Source organism: Corylus avellana, chromosome ca7, assembly GCF_901000735.1.
Source record: "Corylus avellana chromosome ca7, CavTom2PMs-1.0".
Classification (NCBI taxonomy): Eukaryota; Viridiplantae; Streptophyta; class Magnoliopsida; order Fagales; family Betulaceae; genus Corylus; species Corylus avellana.
In genome coordinates, this window is record NC_081547.1 from 25,571,639 (window position 1) to 25,593,287 (window position 21,649).

A 21,649-nucleotide genomic window follows, 5' to 3' on the forward strand; every position below is an offset into this window, starting at 1 on the left:
CTGCCATGGTAAGTGTCATGTAAACTTACAACTATATATATATGGTAAGTACTATATTTATGCGTCCAAATTAGTAACTAAATAGCTCAGAAAAAGAATTAGCTACTAATTTTGGACGAAGAGGAATGCTTAACATACCAAAACTGTACAATTTTCTTTAAGTTCACAGTTTACATTTTATCTTCACATGGTTGATTTGTTTCAAGTAAGAGATTAAATTGATTAACATGACAACTAATTGATAACCCATTATCTCAATTTGTAAAACTGATATTCTAAAACTTCTTTAGATTGTGTTTGGCCTTACGATTTTAAAACAAATTTGTAGAAATTGTCCAGTTTGAGAGTACCAAGAAAGCAATAGGGTCGTTTTTAAAAAGCACACGATTTTAAAGATTAAATTGCAAGTTAACTGTAGTTTTAAAAACCACTAAACCAAACCAACATTAGTTTTATTTCTTTTTTAAAGGGATAAACAGCTCTGGAATGAAACATTGTTATGGATTTTCAGTTCAGGAAAAAAAAAAAAATTAACGAAGAAAAGTCAATAAAATTATTAAAAAAATATAAATAAAAATAAAAAAGGAAGAAGAAGAAGTAAAGGGTAATATTGTAACTCTTGGAAATCTGTGTCTCATATACACGCCAAAATCAGTTATTTGAAACGGAAAGAGAAAGCGAGGAAAAGGAAAAGAAAAAGAAAGCAGTGCCTGGAAAATCCATTCCTGCAATTGGTTCTCTGATTCCCTTTGGTGGAATCAGAGGATCATTTATACTTTTCCATTAATTTTTCTTTTGATATATGCCTTTCTTTTGTTTAGTATAATGTACGCATAGTTTCATATGTAAATGTATATATAGCCACCTTCTCTGTTGGCTCTTCTGGTGCAAGAACTCGCAAAGAAACAAGACGATTTGTAATGGGTTCAAGATTTTGAACAATCGGAACGTGGTCTCTGTGTCATTCTCTCAAATGGGTAGCACACAGACTGATGGTAAAATGGAAGGGTGGCTGTATCTCGTTCGGCTCAACCGCTTCGGGTTGCAATACTCGCGCAGAAGGTACTTTACTCTCAAAGACAATTGCCTCCGGTGCTACAGAACGTTACCCACTTCTGAGACAGAGGTACGCTGTCATTTTTCTTTTGCTTTTTTGATGGTATTTGTGGAATTGTAGGCCTGTTTGTGATCTTTGTGGAAGAACCCATGTTGCAGAATCAGATATAAATTGCGATTATGTTGTCATTTTATATATATATAGTTTCTTTTATGCCTTCGAGAATTTATTTTAACGTCAGGACTCAGGAGCTTCTTTTCTTTATTGAAATCGTTTTACTGTTCTCTTTTGTTTGATTGTTGATTCATAATCTTGGTTACCTGTGTTGTGTTTAGAATATTTTTCTTTACTTTAATTTATGTCCTTGTACGTGAATTATTTCTTACATGATTTTATTTTCTATTTTTGGTAACCATACCTTACGCTGTTTTATTTCTGGATGACATTTTTCCTTCATGCAAAATTGACTCTTACTAAGAAGCCGTGCCAGAAACATAGACTGCATATTGATTTAAGGATTTGAAGAACAATTGCCAATATAATTATTTGATGTGAATTTCAACAATATATGATGGAATTATGCTTTGAGGATTTTGCTCCAACAAAAATGCTTGTGCTATGAATTTGAAAAAAAAATACACCTAATCATTTCAAATCCGAATATTAATAAGGCTTAAATCCATCCATGGATTTCTATAACTAGAAAAAATAAATTACTTTTCATACTTTATTCCTGCCATTTAAAGTAAAAAAACGAAATCCAGATTTTTTTTTCTAGTACTTCCATCCAAACAAACCAATAGAGTATAATTATACCCCATCCTTCATGCTGAAGTGGGTGGATGATTTTCATAAAAAAAGAAAGAGAAATGAAGGAAATCTTGTTGCAGCTTTGAATGTATGAATTCAGTAGCTCCTTGTATGAATTCAAGAACTTAGACCTCCTACATTGAGTTTTTGATTTGATTATACAAAATCATTATGGGAAATTTCCTCTTTCTTCCCCCTTCTAATTTGAAAGCATTTTACATGGTGTTGAATCTCTTTTAACTTGAAAGCAGAAGTAAAGTTTCTATTCTAGAACTGGAAGTTGTTTTGGATGTTTTAAATCCCCAACATCAATACTGGCATACTTGGATTTAATTATTGATTCATTATGTAACTTCTGCCATTGAACTGTGAACTAAGTCGTTGAAACTTCTAGAAGGTTAAGGAACCTGAAAGCAGCACATGCACCCTGTAGTTCTTAGTAACAAAAGTGTGTGCATCAAGGTAACTCATATCACACTTGCACCTGGATGATATTAATTTCCTAGTTCTAATATCATGAATAAAATGTATGCAAAAGTATGATGAGACTGTAAGAGGTGGCAACTATGAATACAAGGTGAAAAGAAGCTGCCTGTAATGATTTTGCATTTAGGACCAGTGAAAACACTTGTACATGGAAGTAAAATTTAAACTGAAGGGTAAGGTATAAGAGAGGGATGAGAAAGGGTAGAGATGGTCTGAAACAGAATTATGCTTCGTACCCCAATAGGCAGGTGGAAGGCTCTCCTGAGCTAAGTTGAGTTGAGATAGTACTTCCCTATTTGATTCAAAGTAGAATATAGATATATTACTTTAGATGTTATATTAACATAGCACATATAACTGAACATTCAACCCTGAAAGATATCACAAAAATGAAGTTTCACAAGCAATGAAGGATTTTTTGGGAGGCTGAAGTGACATAAAGAATGGAAGTAGTCAAATTTAAAATGATTAGTGTCTGATTGGTACCAACCTCTCTTGAAAAGGTGTTGGCATGTTCATATGTTATGCCGAAACAGCCATGAAAATTGAAACTGATATTCTCAAATACTTTATTGAATAACTTGAGCTATTTAATTGAAGTGCAATAATTTGAATTATTATCCACCCATTTTACTTTGATGATCAGCGCTATGAAGGATGTCATTTGTGAATTTTTCAATTTCAACCAGAACTGTGTTAGGGTACTAGCGTAACTGAGACTATTCTTTTTTTTTGTAAAAAAAAAAAAAAAATCTCAGGAGCCAGTTAGAAGTGCAATAATTGACTGCTGCATTCGGGTCACAGACAACGGAAGAGAAAGCATTAATAGAAAAGTATGAACTTTAGATTCCCTATCTCTTCCAGCAGCAACGGATTGTGTTTATTGCCTGGAAAAAGATATATTTTATCATAAAATTGTTTGCAAATTGCAGGTAATCTTCATTTTCACTCTTTATAACACTTCCAATAACAGTGACCAACTAAAGGTGTGGTAAACTCTAATTCAAATATATTCATCTTGATTTTACATCATATTAGCACCTGATCTTTACAATTTCAATTATATAGTTGGGAGCAAGTAGTCCAGAAGAATCAGCAAGATGGATACGTTCCTTGCAAGACGCTGCATTAAAGGTTCCAAACTTTTAGCTTTTAACCTACCATTGTAATGGTTTTTTGCTGATGAAAGCCTCATGTTTAACTGCATTTTCAGGAGTTCCCGAATCCAGCAAAGACTTTTGTGGATTGTTCCAACAGCAAGTGGCCATCTTTAAGGTATATCAAGAAGAAAAAGAAAATTCTCATGGATAAGAAGCTTACCATTTTATCTTTTTCGTGAGTTCTTTTTTACATGATTCTCTGACTTTCAGTAATTTTAGGTCTGTTGAAATTGTTTAGGAAAGAGTATGTGATATATCATCATGTTCAAATGATGTTGAGTGGGCATCCCCATAATACATTGATCAAAGACGTAAACACACACACACACACACATATAACATGCAAAATTTTTCTCAAAGTTATATATTTTTGCCCCTTCTATCCATTAGTTTCTTCTTTCAGCAGACTGCGTGGTTCTAAGAGAGATCGTAAAAGCTCTATGGGCTGCACTCATTGCTCTTCCATGCACATGGAGGCAATGACATCTGATGTTATTGCACCCTCACCATGGAAAATTTTTGGTTGTCAGAATGGTAAGACTTAGTTTCATGTCTGATTTTTAAGGCATACAAGTGTATGTGTTAAAATTTCATTACTTATTGCAGGATTGCGGCTTTTCAAAGAAGCAAAATATTGGGATTCCCGTGGGAGGGTGAGTTGCTCTTTTTGACTAACTAGTTATTGATTATTTCACCTGATCTGATTTGGCTGAAAAAATGTCGCTCTTCTCAGCATTGGGATGATCATCCTGCAATAATGGCAGTTGGTGTGCTTGATGGAACTTCAGAGGCCATTTTCCGAACTCTTATGTCTCTTGGTCCCTCAAGATCGGAGTAAGATTGCTGAAATGTTACTTCTGTCTTACTACACTGATGTTTTGGTGTAATGAAAAGCTTTGCAACAATCATGGTCTCATTGTTTGGTTGCCATTTAGTAAAAATAATTATGTGCTCCCTCCATTCCATATTGTTGGCCTTTTATTCCATTTTGAAATGCCCCAATTTATTTGAGACTATATTAATGACGGTAATTTTGGAAATTTATTCCTTTTTATTCGGAAGATGATGCATCAAGTGATGTCCCCTTTAGGAGTAATTTTTTCTAAACATGACCAACAATATAGGACATAGAGAGTAGTAAGAATATGTGTTTCTTTCCAAGTCGCATATTTGGTGCAAATGCTTACCAATATTAGTAGTCCAATTAAGTAGACTCCCATTGGCTTCTCATTTCAACTTCCTGTCGACATGCTCACCAATGCCGGTTGTGTTTTCTAGATGAGATTTAATTTTGCTGCTAAACCCTCTACTGCAATTTTTGTTCAGTAGAGATACTCTTAAACTAAATTCTAGCCCTGTTTTTCTTTTTCTTTTTTGATGGAGTTGTTCTCATTCCAGAGGTTGAATTACCAAGTGTCTTGCAGATGGGACTTCTGTTTTTATCGGGGAAGCGTGGTTGAGCACCTTGATGGTCACACAGATATTATTCAGAAGCTGTTATACAGTGATTGGCTACCTTGGTCAGATATTGAACCTTATTAAAGAGAATTCACTGTAAATTATGATTTTGTTAACACATCATGGTTTACAGGGGGATGAGGCGAAGAGATTTACTGCTGCGGCGTTATTGGAGAAGGGAAGATGATGGCACATATGGTTGTAATTTTTTGAAGGAACTTTAAATTTTTACAAAGCTTTGGAGCCACAAATACATTATCCTAAGTCCTGACCTTGTTTATCTGGTTCCATCACAGTAATTTTGTATCATTCCGTGTTTCACAAGAAGTGTCAACCACAAAGAGGCTACGTTCGTGCTTGTCTTAAAAGTAATGTATGCTTTGAATTTGAATTTCAACTGTTCTTATACCTAGTAATGCTACCAATTGACTCGCATTTAGAACAGGATGAAAGACGCATGAGAATAATTTTTTTTCACTTTTTTGAATAATTATGCAAATGCTCCCCCTCACTTTATCTGCTCTCTTAAAAATCTCTTTGAATTTGGATTTGAAACTGAAGCATGTCCTTTTACCTTTTACTAATGTTTATTGGATGACATTAAAAAGTATGAATTTGGTATCTTCTTTTCTCAGTTATATTGTCACATTTTATGGTGAGGAATACTTAAAAGTCAGGATCCATAGAAGGAAGATTGTAGGAACTATCTGTTTTATTATCTGTCAAAAATATAATTTACAATCTGATACTGAGATCCAACATAATGTCCAATAACTTCTACTTTTAACACTAACCTGGTGGGATAAACTAAGAATTTATTTTCAGACACTCCAATACTTCTTTTTTTGCGTTCAAATCAAATATTTAGAAGATATATATTACTAAAAAGATTTAAGACTATTTGCAGGTGGAGGATATGTGATATCTCCTGTCAACCAAGGGAAACAGTCTCTTGTAAAACACATGCTTGCAATTGATTGGAAGTTCTGGAAATTGTATCTGCGTCCATCATCTGCAAGATCCATAACTATCCGTATGCTTGAGAGAGTTGCTGGTACCCTTCTATTACTTGATAAGAATTTCACATTATATTCATTACAGCTTTTCCATACTTAAATTGTTTTTTTGCAACTTGCAGCGTTAAGGGAGCTGTTCAAGGCCAAAGCAGGAAATCATTCCTCTGAATTCTCATCTGGAGAATTAACAAGAGATATTGAATTTCCCTATAGTGAAAAGAATGATATTAAGACTGAAGTTCAGCGCCCAGTAGAAAATAGGAAGATTGAGGAGGTCGTTTCGATAGAAGATCAGATGGAAATACCACCCTCTGGCCGTCCAAGTTTGATGGGACTGAATGATGCCGCTGATGAGTTCTTTGATGTTTCTGAACCAGCAGAGTATGACCATTTGGAGAATGAGTGGCCTTGCAACTTCAGTGAAGAAGAGCACTCTCCTGTAATTACTAGTCACCATGACTAAATTTTACTTTCCAGAAGTAGTTTAAAATAACTTCACAGACTTGGACTTTGCTTCTATTACTCTCCTATCTCAAGTTTTTCCGGTTCATGCATATGATTTTGCTGCTATCAGGGCGTATTTTAAACTTGTGGCCAGCAACATACAGTTGTTTTAGAATAGTTAAGTTTAACATATGCCTTCTGTTATTTACTACGATAATTATTTTAACATGTCCTTTTAGAGCTATTTATCAAGCGACCATTCTTCTTATGGTTAGATCCAATCTCCTGGTTATGGAATTTTGTTTGTGGTACGTTACGTTAGGTTTTCGGTTTGGCCTCTGACATGATGGTCTTTTTGCTGACGAACCTTGATGACCGGACTGGAGATAACTGAATGCAACCAGTGTTTTTAGTATGTATTTGTCATTATGTAGGAGAAAATTTAGTATGATAATTCAATGGTGGTATGACTCTTCAATAAACTTACCTCGTTTAATAAACTTAAGTACACTTTGAAATGAAGGATAGAAAGATCTTCTACACTTATTTATTTACAATTGGTATGATTGACATATTGATGATAAGAAATGTTTGGTTGTCATGTCCCTTTAGAATAAGAGGTATGGTGAATGTTCACTTCCTTTTGTGGTTAGATTCTTGTTCAATTCCAGTGAGAATTTTGGTTGAATCAATCCATATCTGTAAAGATCTCCTTGCCTTAATAGTTTTTTATGTTACTTCCTTTGTTTCATCAATTATATTCTCATTCTATTCATAAGTGTCAATTATTGTTTGTTGACAATGCTTTCAACATCATGTACAGAATAAATATCAGCCTAAACTCTCATCAGCTGCTAGTTTTGTGAAAAAATTGCATGATCTTGCAGGTCAGTCTTGTCTTGTTTTGGTAGACCATTTTTTATATGATCAAGTGATGATGTGTAAAATGTTTGTTTAGGTTATTTTCTGATTGAGAAATGAAACTTCCTTGTGGTGCAGTTCAGAAGAAGGGGTACATGGACTTACAAGATTTGGCCAGGGAAAACAGCTTGTCATGCTCTTATGGAGCCACTCTTCAGAAAGACCCAAGCTGTACTTTACCTTGCAGTTGGGCAACAGCTGATCCTTCTTCTTTTTTAGTACGTGGAGAAAACTATTTACAAGACCGTCAAAAGGTATTCTTTCAGTTCTAGCTATTGATTGAGAATTGAATGATACAGAGATTATTCGAAAGCTCATAACATGTATTAATTTTGACACGCATCTCATAAACAGATATATTTAAGCTGCAAACATGTTTTACTCTCTGACTTTGAATTGAATGGTGCTGTCTTATGAGGCTTCTTAGGACTTCAGAGATTAAATTACCCCAAAATGATTTTATGAAGCTTAACTATGCATGTACTTTTCTTATTATAAATTTTATGATCATCATCATCATCTTGGTAAAGAATAAGAAAGACAATTACGAGTCTAACAAGTGGGATAAGGGCTATGTTGCTTGAATAAGATTTATTCTTCACTTCCCTTATCCAACCTAAAAAATCTGAATAAGGAGATGATTCAGGACCAATACTATAGACCCATTTTCTTAAGCCCAAACCAAGATTAAAAATATCTCTTACAACGTTGGTTCAAGACTCTCAAGTCAAACATTCAAAGGCCTCAGAATATCTAGATATCAACGGGTTTTTTTTTTTTTTTTTTTAAATGAGAATTTCAGTTTTCTGAACTAAATAATTATCTCTGCTCTAGATTAAGGCAACAAGCACCTTGATGCAAATGGTTGGTGCGGATTGGCTAAGATCTGAGAGTCGAGTAGATGATCTTGGTGGTCGCCCCGATAGTATTGTTCAGGTTTGACCTCTCATTATATGTATATTTCTAATGATTCAGAGTTAATTGATAATAGGCATTTCTACTAAATGTTGCACACATTTACATAAGTATGCTCTATGATTGAAGAGTCATTCTTCTCATGCAAGCTAATTGATTCATCCAGAAATATGCGGAACGAGGTGGACCAGAATTCTTCTTCATTGTTAGCATACAGGTGAGCTTCATTCAAATTATTAATCATCATCAGCATCATTGAGCTTCAGAATTTTACTGAAACTACCATGAATCAGGTCCCTGGTACGACCACATACACTTTGGCGCTATATTACATGATGAAAACTCCACTGGAAGATAATCCGTTGCTACACTCTTTTGTCAACGGAGATGATGCTTTTAGGAATTCAAGATTTAAACTCATACCTTATATTTCTAAGGTTAGTAAGAATTCAGTTCGCAAAAACAAATATCATAGAATCAGGTGTCCATGTTTTTCACATTTTGCATTGCTTGCATTTTTTCTTCTCAGGGATCATGGATAGTTAAGCAGAGTGTTGGAAAGAAAGCATGCTTGGTGGGTCAAGCACTTGAAGTACATTATTTTCGTGGGAAAAACTATTTGGAGGTAGGTTAACTAAACTTTATAATCATGTTTTTTTGCCTCCACTTCCATGATCGCTCTCTCTCTCTCTCTCTCACAAACACACACACAGTCACACACAATAGTGTGCTAACTGACATGGCATACAACTTTCAAGATCCTTTTACAATCATGAACTTTGGCTGGTTGCTATGTGATGAAATGGTAACCTTACATTATGTCTGAAACCAGCTTGCAATCGACGTCGGATCTTCAACGGTGGCAAGGGGGGTGGTTAGTCTTGTTCTTGGATACCTGAACAAATTGGTCATAGAAATGGCATTTTTGATACAGGTAAAGCAATCAAACTTTCATAACATATACATATATAGCCATTTAAGAATCTAAGATAAAGACCAATGACTTTCACTTATCAAAAAAAAGATAAAGACCAATTGTTACACCAAAAGATGCAATGGAACAGTTTATTACACTAAAAATGTTATGAGGAATAAAAATAAAGTTCTCAATCCGAGTTCGGCATGAGTATTAGTAGCTGTTTTGTTACTTGGAGGAACAAAGTTATCCATATCATTAAAAGGCAAATTTTGCAGGGCAACACAGAAGAGGAGCTCCCAGAAATCCTTCTTGGAACATGTCGAATTAATCATCTGGATGCATCCAAATCGGCCTTGTTAAAACCCTGATTTTCACCTAGAAAATCTCATATATCCCCTTGCAGCGGAGGTGCTGTTTTTTTGACATGTCAAGAGAGGTGTTCCATGTCTTGGAATTAACTTATGATTCAATACAATTTGTAGAGCACTGCTTCATTAATTGTGCTTCAGTCGACAATATATTCTTTGCTTGTAGCGTATTAACACCATTTTTTTTTACATGTAATGTTTTTCGGATTACTAATCAAAAATATAGAGTGCAAGCATTAACTTTAACCGGTTAAGTAATATTATACCTACAACTCTTTTGCAACTTGCTGACACACGTCAGCCACTACAAACAATTTAACATCCTCATTCAATCACATGCTGCAAATCACCACTAGCCAAAATCAACATCACACTACTCACACCCACCATGTCCATGTCTCTTAGTCTCTGGATGTGGCAGCAAACATTGCATTATGCACATACATTACATGCTGCCGTTTGTGCTTCATGGCCCATCTACACTTCTTGGGGTTATGGCACATGATAGCCCATCTCCACTTGTTGAATGTAAGTGCTTGATTCCCTAAACTACCATGTCAATTGTCAAGCACATTGCTCTTGTAGGAGTCAAACTGCAGAAAATGTAAGTGGATGACTCCCTAATCAACTAGCTTGGATGTAACAACTCTTCTTGGAGCTGCAATTTGAATTCTATAAAACCATTGTATATGACTCAATCAACAAATTCCCTCTTTCCCCCCTCTCCCGCTTGGACCGGATCTTCTCCATGTCAAATATTTAGTTGTTTTTTGGGGGGCAATTTTGTCATTTTACTTTTTTTTTTGGGGACAAAAATGCCACCTAAAAGTAACTAAATGGATCCCCTGAGAGGATCCTTCTCCCTCCCGCTTTGAGTAGGAAAATAAATAAATAAATAAATGTTGGGCCAAGGTTCAACGAGCAGATAGATTTAAAGTCGGTTCATGCTTGGGATACAGGCCCAAGTTCAAGGGCAAATTGGACCTAGTTGGTCACCGACAAGGCGACAACATCAACTGAACACTATGGCCCAATGTTTTACAAGCCTACTCCAAGATGGCGGCAGTGCATTTATTGTGGATATGGATATTAAAAATGAATTTCAAAATTACACACTCAGCAATATCATTTATAATTTGAATTCAACATTTTTTTTTCTTTGAAAGAGTTAATTAGTTTAGTGGGTAAACTTGTTTAATGCCATCAGAAAGATGCATGGTCAATTTCTTTTTTCACCAATAACATGATAGCTCGGCAATTTTGCGGATAAAACACGTGTTTTAAAACAAATTTATGAAAAGCGTTCTGTCTAAGAGTGCGTCTGAAAGAAAAAAAAAAAAGAAAAAAAAAAGGTGTGATTTGAAAATGTAAACTATTTTAAAATGTTAAACCGCAGTTTTACCAAATGCTTAATTATATGTTTAAAAATCCACCTTGTCATTAACTAATCACTGTGGATATATATATTTTTTTTCAAACCACGAGTTTTGAAACCGTTAAACCAAACAGACATTTAACATGATAAGTGATTTTCCTTGTTATCTAATAAACACAACTCTTAAAATGATCGAAAAGTTATGTCCTTCATTCCACAATAATTTTTTTTTCCCCCCCTATATTTATATATACACATTTGCATCACATAATGGATAGTATACCGACAGATTTGAATGGCAATATTCAACTTTTAAAGTTATATGAATTTGATTTTTTTTTTTTTTCATTATATATATGTGTATATATATACACTCGCATTTGCATCACATAGTATACCGACAGATTTGGATGGCAATATTTAACTTTCAGAGTTATAGGAATTATGATTTTCTTTTTCTTTGTCTTTTTTACTTTTTTCAAAGTTATAACATTGTAATAGCACTACCGACATATTTTTCAACCATATTTACAGCAATTTAGGGTTTTAAAAAAAATTATAGGTAATTACCTTTTGCCCTCATGAATTATAGCGCATTGACACTTTTTTTCACGAACTACCAACTATGACACTTGACCCCATCAAACTACCATTTTATGACAAAAAAGCATCATTCCGTCAGTAAAAATAGTTAAAATTGACAGTTAACGGTCATGCGCAAGTCATATGCCATTTTAATTTTTTTTCTTCCACTTTTACCCTCACTTCAGATCGAGAAAATGACGCTTATACCCTCATAAACCCTAATCCAACACATGAAACCAATTTAAAATGAGGGCAAAAGTATAAGAAATAAAATTTAAAATGGCACATGACTTGCACATGACCGTTGACCGTTAATTTTAACCCATTTGACTGACGAAAATGAGCCTTTTGTTATAAGATGGTAGTTTGATGGGGTCATGTGTCATAGTTGATAGTCCATGAGAGAAAAGTGCCAAGATGCTGTATTCATGAGAGCAAAAGGTAATTACCTCAAAAAAATTAAATAAAATAAAAAGGCTTCAATGAATCAATCTTAATCCCTGCCCTTGCTATTGTCTCCAGTCTCCACAGTGACTTTTAAAGAGGCGTGGGAAGCCACTCTTGGATTGATGTCTACCCTTTGAATACGAAATTCAATCATATATTAAATTTAATTTTTTTTACCCTAAATAAACCCTCTCTAAAATCCCTCACATTTTCAGGTCAAATGCGTCATTCAACCACATCCCAACATCAAATCTCGGTTGTTGTCTCCACGTTTTGCCCACTGATTGAGGCTCCCACTTGGCACATGCCCACATCTCAAAATTTTTTTTTTTTTTTTTTTGGTCCTCCTCTTTCTTTAATTAATCTTGTCTTCCAAATGTTTTTTAGTATTATTTTGATAATTTTTGTGTTGTTTTCTAAATTAAAATCTCACATGGAATATCCCTTTCTTTCCCTCTTCCCGGCGCCTATAACGGTGCTCATAATGCGGCTATTATTTTCCAGGTCACCGTCACGATAGCGTTTTTATCAAAATCATATAGCCACGTGCTTCTCTCACATGCCATTGTTTCCTTCCTTCTTTGTTTTGCTTTATTAGAGGGACAGCGTGGCTTAACATCGAAACAAAATATATATATATATATATATATATATATATATTAGTATACTATCAACTATTAATTAAACCTAATAATTATGGGAAAAATATGGGATGATTCCATCATAAATTATGACAAAAATAAATAAAAATTGTCACATTCATTTTGTTCAAGATTTCACTGATAAGTCAAAAATAATAATTTATGAGCGTACGTGACTCCAATTAATATAAGAGATTTCCTAAAAAAAATGTTAACGAGTTGCTCAAACATATTGTCAAAAAAACCTAGAATATTTAGTCATCTGTTTTGACCGTTAAATCGTTTTAAGAAATGTTGCTAACTGCTAATGGTACACCAGTTTTACAATAAGCTCATGCGACACTTATCATATCCGTTACTAGATAATTAAATTTTTATTTTATCGAATTTTATTGCTTAGTTTTTTTACTTATATTGTGTTACAATAAGTAATTCTAATAAAAGTTGTAGTATTTTAATTATTATTTTAGAAAAAAATAAATATATAAAAAACTTGTTTCTATGTGTATATGATTAAGTACTAGATAACGATCATAAATAAGATTTCTTAACTTTTATAATAATTCATCCAAAATGATATTAATAATTAATAAAGATGTTTTAAGATTTTGAAAATCTCAAACGGAAATCCGGAGAACAACGGAAAACCGTTGGACACCAGAGTCAAAAATAGACGCACCGACGCGTTGGTGCTTTATAATGCATGGGATGTTGTTCCAGTGACGTTACGTAGCCGGTAAGAGCCCGGTGGTCAGGCCCTGCCACCTGGTACACCCGGTAAACCTGTCGGTGGACACGAGTGTCGGCACCGACACGCGAGTTCTGGTCCCGGTCGTTACTATTTTCCCTTTTTTTTTTTTTTTATTGACGGGATCGGATACGAAAGTTCCGTACTTTCTTTTTCATGTGTGTTTGTAGAGGACAGATAACTGGGTGCATCGCGGAGTAGGGAGATATGGTGAGTGTCAAATATAAATGCATTGATTGCTGGATGTGGGACCACGTATTGCTTTCAGTTGCCTAAGCGAGAGGTACTTGATCAAGCTGCATGTGACTTACGACCAATGAAAATGGACATAATGATAATGATCACGTGCTGTGCTGCAGGTTCGCACCTACTAGATACTGACGTTTCAACCTGTAAATAACACATCCCACAAAATGAATGAAACATTATTAACTATGTATTATATGAATAATAACTTATTATGGGTGTTTTCTCCCTAATTGAGTGGGAATAATTTATAAAATTGTCATATATTTTTTAGTATCTGAAAAATACACTATTTTTTAATAGAGCTAGGGGCATGATATGAAGTATGAACTCAACTTTTTTGTCCAACATAAGTTTGGCTTTTGCTTTATTTTTTAATTTAAAAAAAAAATAAAATGAAAAATAAAAAAAATGTCTGAAGCAATCCTATTTATTTTTTGTCTTTCTTTTATTTGGTATTTTTTTTAAAAATAAAAAATGGTATTTTTCTTCGTAATAATGTCATTTTTTTAAGAAAATGAGGATGCCTAAGTACTAACGGTCAACCCATATTTTTTTGGTTTGATAAGTGAAAGCTTAATTTTTAAGCCTCTATATATATATATATAACCGGTCGCCGGTCGCTTCGGTATCTGCCTATGAGTATAATGAGATTGCGCCATGAGAAATCATGCTTACCAGTTTTCAGTTGACTTAATTGGATTTAACTAATTTTTTATGTAGGTTTAGCGAAAAATGCGAGGATACGCCTCGAATCTCTATCAAAGAGTTGAGCTTTTCATTCTAAAAAAATATTTAAGGACTATTTTTTTTTCATTCCTATATTTTCTTTATATATTATTTTTCAATATTTTTTTATACCAGCAAGAGAAATCAAAAATGATTGTAGCAAAAAATAGAGAATTGGTATTAAAAAAAAAATGTTATGGTTCTTCTTGGTATTTTCATGATTATAGGTGAATATTATTTTCTAAAAGAACTGAAAAAAAAAAAAAAAAAATCCCACTAATCTTTCAATTTTTATTTTTTTTAGAAAACAATATTCATGTAAAATCCTGAGAACACAATATATATATTAATGTGTTATAAATAAAGAGAAGCGGTTGAACGTAATTTTTCATTTTTGTCTCATATTAACTAAATATACATAATATATATACATGTTTTAGAGCATTTGGTGTAGATGCTCTACCATGTTAATCCCTCGTTTGGTAGGAAGAAAAAAACGTACCAACAAAAAAGTAATCACACAACTACTTTCAGGATAATGATTCAAGTGAAACTTATAAGTTACTTTGTAAATACTATTAAAAAAAGTTCTCATTCTAATTTCTATTCCAATTTAGCTATATTGGTAGCCATGTAGCCACACTTTCTTTCAGCAAGGATGGCTACATGAATCAATTCTATATGAATTTATGTTTATTTGGATAGAATCTTTGACCATCTAATATGAAAATCAATTTTTGTCCAAGGAAAAAAGTCAAAAACTTTTATAGCATTCGAAATTGTACTCTTCAAGACATGTTCTAAGAGCGGTCAACGTGAGCAAAGCGGCAATATTGTATCTCAACATGAGGCTCCTGCGACTCGAACTAATGACCCCCTAGCTATGATACTATTTGATGGATCAAGCATTTGACTATCTTATCTAAAAACTAACCAGTGTCCTCTAAGAGAAGTTAAAGCCTTTTTTAGCATTCGAAATTGCACTTCGCAATACATATTCTAAGAACCGTTCACGTAAGTAGTGTGACACTATTGCACATCAACAATATTTTCTCAAAATAAACAAGTGTAAGTCACATTAACCCTTTTTTCTAAAATATGAATCCTACAAAAAATATTTTTCAATATATCCGTTGTTTAGTAGGAAAATGTAACGATGGATGGGAATGGAAGGAACATGAAGGATGAATTGCATTTTTTTCTTTTTTTTTATTGTAAATTGAAAAAAAAAAAAGAAAAAAAAAAAGAAGATGATGATGATGATCTGCTAATTGTAATGTTATTTTATGTTCAACTTACGTGGAGAGGAATAAATATGGTTTGTTGTTTCAATTGCTAGAAGAACATGGCTTCGTAAAAATACAGCTGTATTCGGAGGTGATCTCATAAAGCTACATAAAGTATGAGAAATAATATGAAGCAAAATCATGTCGTAGAAATTCTATAATTGAATGCACCCCCAATTGGATTGATTAAGGTAAATTGGGATGAGACTATAGATATTTCAAACAAAGAGATGTGGGTATGGGGACAGTTGTTAGAGACTATAAGAGAAATGTGTTGATATCTTTGTGTTCCGCTAAACCTTTAATAATTGACTCAACCGTAATTGACGCATATGTAAGCTAGAAAGTTGTAGAGTCTAGCAGAGATTTGAGTGTAGAAAAATATCATTATTGAAATGGATGTTCGGAAGGTTGTCTATGCCATGCCAAAGGAAGGTTGTTGTTAGAGTCGACATGGGCAGTTGATTGATGATATGAAGACGGTTCTCACTAGTGTGCAATCACGCTAGTGCCACACAACAAAATGGATGCAAATATGGCAACTTATCGTTTGGCGCGGGTGGCAATTTAGCATTCTTTAGAGAATGTTTGGATGCAAGATTATTCTATTTTTATTTTGAGCAACAATAATTTTTATTTTTATTTTATATTTATTGTGATGTGGGGTCCGTTTGGGATTGCGGTTTCAATAAGTACGATTTAAAAAATTGTGTTTTTGAAATTATAAATGCGTTTGATAAAACATGTTAAAAAATATTTTTTATTAAATATTTGTTATGCGAAATCGTGATTTTGGTTTAAATTTGCATTTGTTCAAATAACCATCATCTAGCATGCTTATAAAAATAGCATTTTTTTTTTTCCTATTTTAGATTAAGTGCTTTTAAAATCACAATGCCAAACGCCTTACGTTTTTCGATATCTTTTAGAAACGCGAATTATTCTTGCGAAATCACAATCTCAAATGCACCCATAGTTAGAGAAATGATTTCGCAGATTATTCTTATGAAATTGCATATTTATGAGAAATAATTGATGTCAATAATATACTCATATTTTTTTATAAATTTATTCTATCAATCATTAAATTTATGAAGTTCACTATTACCTTATATGTGGTCTATATAATTCACAAATTTAATGATTATTTTGTAAGACGAGATGAAAAATATATCAATCATATATATATATATATATATATATATACACGCCAACACCTTCACATTCCCGAGAGTCTAACTAGTTGTTATTTGGACTAAAAAGTCTAAAATATAAGGACAGATTGCTGTTTATGAAGGATGATTGTTGAATATTTAGGAGTGATTTTTGGAAAACAGTCCATACGACGCGGAATGGCCCACAAAAGTCCCCATTTTTCGTACGGCTGTGAAGCAATGGCCACACAAAGCTTAGGTCCTCCAGGTCCCACTCCCACCACCACATCCACATGATGCGTGCTAAATATCTTAATCACGACCAAAAGGTAAATTAAACAACTCCCCTCGGACACTTTCGTCCAACAAAAGTCAGCACCCACAACGTGGCGGACAGCCATGAGTCCAAGTCCACAAAGGAATTAATCGTAAGCTATATCCGAATCCCGAGGCAAACTCACGTGACCCTGCCCCACGTCGCATGCTGCTCCTGAGCACACAAATAACCAGCTGGAGCTGAGCGGTTGATTCGCTGTGTGGGCTCCACCGCAACACGGTGGATCTATGCCTGCCACGTTGCCCAACGTGTGTACCGACTCTTTGAACGTGCGAGAAGGGTCCCACCTCAACATGGGGCTCTTAACATGCTAGCACGCAACATGCATTTGTTAACCACCCCTCCCTCCCCCCGCCTTTCGCGCCGGATACTGCCACGTTAAGTTTACTGAATGTACTGTAACGCCCATGCCAAACTAATTGGGAAGTTTAATATACAGGGCTTGAATTGTCAGAGAAAATTAGGAAGGTTACGCAGTCATTTCGCCCATCGAACCCATGTTTACGTGACAACCAACATGTTGTACAAACATGCCCACTGTCGTGGCGCGTGCAACATACGGAGTATCTGTCTTGGAGCGTGGTGTTCAGCTGCAGGAGTACAAGGTTCGGCCATTGGAGCTCACTTGTTAAACACTCAGAAGACAGTCAATGAACCAACTCGTATTAACTAAGGGGATTTGCTACTAATCAAAGCTACAATGACCTATCAATTTCTTTTTTTATAATTAAGGTAAGGACAAAACTTTTTCAGTATTTCAATTAAAACTAACATGTGTAATTAGGATCAAGATTTGCTACAATTTTAAAGAAATTGTAAATTATGAAATTTATGCCACTAACGACTTGAAAAAATACCACTTATTAAAAATGTAACAGGTTATTGAGACAATCATAAAGAATTTTTCTCTTACAAGACTTCTTTTTCACTTTTACACGAACGATTGTTCTTCAAAAAATGAAAGGACAATATTTTATTCAAATGTTTTTTACAATACAGAGAGCGAGAATATGCTGAAAATATACTCAATTTTTCTCAACCGTAACATGCCGTGTTTTTATGCTAAGCAACAACTTAAATTTTGTAATTTGAAAATTTATTTGAAATTGTAGGAGACCCTGTTCCCTTTTTAAGAGTGGATTTATAGTAATTTGCTGTCAGAATAAAGATTTATGCCATGTTTTTATGCTAAAAAACAACTTAAATTCTGTAATTTGATCATTTATTTGAAATTGTAAGAGATTTTATTCCGATTTTAAGTGTGGATTTATAGTAATTTGATGTTTGAATAAATATATCCAAATTACAATCAATTTAGACAGTAAATGTGAGAGAATTTTTATGTGATTCTCTTGTCCAATGGACAAACTGTTTGAAATCTTTTCAGACAAGTAAATATACATTTGAATTTATAATAAAATTGATTGAAGGAAAACTTGTGTCGGTGAGTATTACAAATAAATATAATTTGGTATACTGATATATTCATTTTTCTAAAAATCCATGTTCACCCCGTTTGGAACACAAGCCATTTGGACCATTTGGTTTTTCTAGATGTACATGACAACGTTTTCCTTACCGACACAAGGAAGGTTATAGGACGCAATCAATATGACACATTGACTCGTACGTTTATGTCATAATTAAATTTCATTTTTTGTGTGTGTTTTAGACAACGACTATACAATTGATACACCAGAATTTCTCCATTCCAAGGCATCACTATCATAATCTGTAGGGCTTGTTAATGGCCATAGAAACCAAATTAAGTAACCAAGTGCATGACAAAATATTAAGCATTCTCTTCATTACCAATTAGGAAAAAATTTACTTTACCCTCTTGAAATTTTATGAGTTTTTTAATTCGTACTCCAATATTTAAAAATTGGCAATGTACCCTCATAATGTTTAAAAAAATTTCAATTCAGACCCTCTGTTAGTAATTTTCATCGAATTGGACAGAAATCATTCTATGTGTGTCTCACATGAAATTTTGATGCCCTCTACTCCAATTTTGCCATCATTAAACCTTATAAAATTACGTAATTACCCTCATTAAAACTTATGAAATTAAGAGTAATTACGTAATTTCATATGTTTTAATGAGGACAAAATTGGAATAGAGGGCATCAAAATCTCACGTGAGACGCACGTGAGATAATGTCCATCCAATTAAACGGAAATTAGTAATGAATGGTTTGAATTAAAATTTTTTGAAACATTATGGGAAACATTGCCAATTTTTAAACATTGGGGTTCAAATTGAAAAACTCCTGAAACTTCAGGGGTAAAGTGAATTTAATCCTATTAATTATTTAAGATTATAATAGATTTTTAAGTTTATTTTTAAAAAGAAAAATCGATTAATATGTTCAGATTTTCAATTATGAATCAAATTGAAGAATCCCAATGCATGCAGAAAACAAATTTTCTTAGTTCTAGTTTTGAAAAAAATAAAAATAAAAATTATTTATATATATATATATAGGTCTAGAAAGTACGCTTGGGCCCAGATACAACGTGACATAGTGGAAAGATGACATGTAGAAATTATAAAAAAAAAAAAAAAAAAAAAAAAAAGGGAGAAAATTCTCTCTCTCTGTGTGTCTGAGACGAGAAATCTTGATTCTACCTCTATTTTTATGTTTATTTTGGTTGTTTCACACTATCACCCAAGACATGATCGATTTACCGGTAACTATAATATGTGAGACGGAGACATAATGGTCTAAAAGAAACAAACATGAAAATGATGATTCTCCAAAAACAAATTGTTTGAAGATGAAGTGGTGTCTGGTTGTGGCAACTACTCAATATAATAGTGCATGAAGTCCAAGCCTTATAGAATATAGACTACCTTAAATATAATATGGGTCTTACCTAAATCTACTTTTTCCAATGTGGGAGAAGTCTTTCCGAAGGAAGTAATTCAAAGAGTGCAATCCAAGTTATTTATTTATTTTTTTTTTAAAAAAAGAAATTGTTCAGAGAAAGAAGAGTACTTTGGAAGGGATTGGTTCAAAGAGTAGAGCTCAAGTTAGTTAAAAGAGAGTGAAAGGGAAAAGGTAGTGAGGCCCATCATTTGGAGGAGGCCCAAACAAAACGTGCTCAGCTCTGCAGTCACTTTTATTAGTCTTTCACAGATTTAATAATAAATTTATTTATTTATTTATATTTGCAGCAGCTGAGAGGTTTTCCATTTTGGTAACGCGCACACACTTGTGGCGCACTAAAGATTCGGCTATAATTGGGATGCGGTGGTAAAGGGTAAGATTGTCAAAAAGGTTGTTGTGACAGCTTGCAAATTTTGTTCACTTTATAGAAGTCCGTATCGGTATAGCTTTAATGCTCAGGAATTCGTTCGAATTACCGATTATTTCTGAAAATACAAGCAAAGGTTATCCCATACTTGTCAACACGTAGGCCACACCCACCATAAGATATGGCTATACATGAAAATTACTTCAATTTTATTATAATTTTTTACAAATTTACTTTATAGTCTTAATCTTATAAAAGTATTTAAAATTACTATTTTGTTTTGTGTTATATATTATTCCTCACCTATTGTTAATAAAACCCAACGAAATCTCCAGTTATATCTGTGATATTATTGATTGGAACTATAAATCCCTTCCTCTTAATTTTTTTGGAAGGATAATTCAGTAAATTTATTAATAAATAAATAAAACCCAACCAAATAAAAGGGGAAAAATAACTATAGAGAACATTTAAGAGGTTCTGCGATGCTGGTCAGAAAAGGTAGAGAGAGAGAGAGAGAGCTTTGTGCACTTGAACTTGTTCGGGTGTGACTGTCGCGCTACTATGTAATTGGCATACTTTGAGAATTTAGAGCAGTTTCCATATTGCCAAAAATTAGAAAAACTTGAGTAAGAAAAATAAAAATAAATAGAAACACTTATTGCCTATTGGACTCACCCCGCGAAACGAGATTCTTTCCAGTTCAAATGAACTGTATATTCTCCGGTTAGTTATAGTAGATGAGTATTTTCATTTTTTCACTTTTTGATGGGATAAAAATACTCAATTCACTATAATTAGCTTGATATTCTCCAGTTCAAATGAAATTGAGAAGATCCTAATTCGCGACCTACCGAGGGAAAAATCCCACCCTTGTGGGCGAGTGCCACTCCTCTGTGGAGAAATCCAACTCAAAGCGGAAATTTTCAATGGAGAGGGCCGTAAAGTTGTATATGAGACACATTACTTAAAGGGCTATTAAGTTTTTTATCGGAACATAGAGCAAGGAACAAACAAGGTTAATTAGACAATCACAAGTACCACTTTTGATAATTTTTAAAACATGTGAAGTTATTTGAAAATTGTCCAAAGCACACAAGCTAACAAGGTATTTAATCCTTAAATTTAAGATCAAAAAGAAACTTTGACATTGTTAAAATTAGTCTCTATACTATTTATGTGGATTTATTGTAACATTTTTCAATCTACAAATCATCTTATGAATGTGTATGGTGGGACTCTATTTATATATATTAATGGAGTGACAACCGACAACCCATAATAAT

The 21,649-nt window shown here is 33.6% G+C and overlaps 1 protein-coding gene across 1 annotated transcript; it reads left to right on the forward strand.

Annotated features, from left to right (window-relative positions):
* Positions 1-836: 836 nt before the first annotated feature.
* On the forward strand, positions 837-9,733 carry LOC132187526 (protein ENHANCED DISEASE RESISTANCE 2-like). The gene is made up of 21 exons (XM_059601866.1): positions 837-1,126; positions 3,112-3,186; positions 3,286-3,339; positions 3,422-3,487; positions 3,567-3,628; positions 3,920-4,047; positions 4,120-4,166; positions 4,247-4,347; positions 4,938-5,033; positions 5,105-5,169; positions 5,268-5,339; positions 5,879-6,025; positions 6,110-6,426; positions 7,255-7,318; positions 7,431-7,606; positions 8,187-8,288; positions 8,434-8,484; positions 8,561-8,704; positions 8,797-8,892; positions 9,100-9,201; positions 9,462-9,733. Exons 1-21 carry the CDS (start codon positions 974-976, stop codon positions 9,552-9,554), a joined length of 2,211 nt encoding a protein of 736 aa, XP_059457849.1. The 5' UTR covers positions 837-973; the 3' UTR covers positions 9,555-9,733.
* The last annotated feature ends 11,916 nt before the right edge of the window (positions 9,734-21,649 follow it).

Bases quoted from the DNA above. Each gene is read 5' to 3' on its own strand.
- LOC132187526 (XM_059601866.1), top strand. From the start codon at position 974: ATGGGTAGCACACAGACTGATGGTAAAATGGAAGGGTGGCTGTATCTC. The intron at 3,629-3,919 runs GTATATCAAGAA...TTCTTTCAGCAG, and splicing joins AGCAAGTGGCCATCTTTAAG to ACTGCGTGGTTCTAAGAGAG. The intron at 7,607-8,186 runs GTATTCTTTCAG...TCTCTGCTCTAG, and splicing joins ATTTACAAGACCGTCAAAAG to ATTAAGGCAACAAGCACCTT.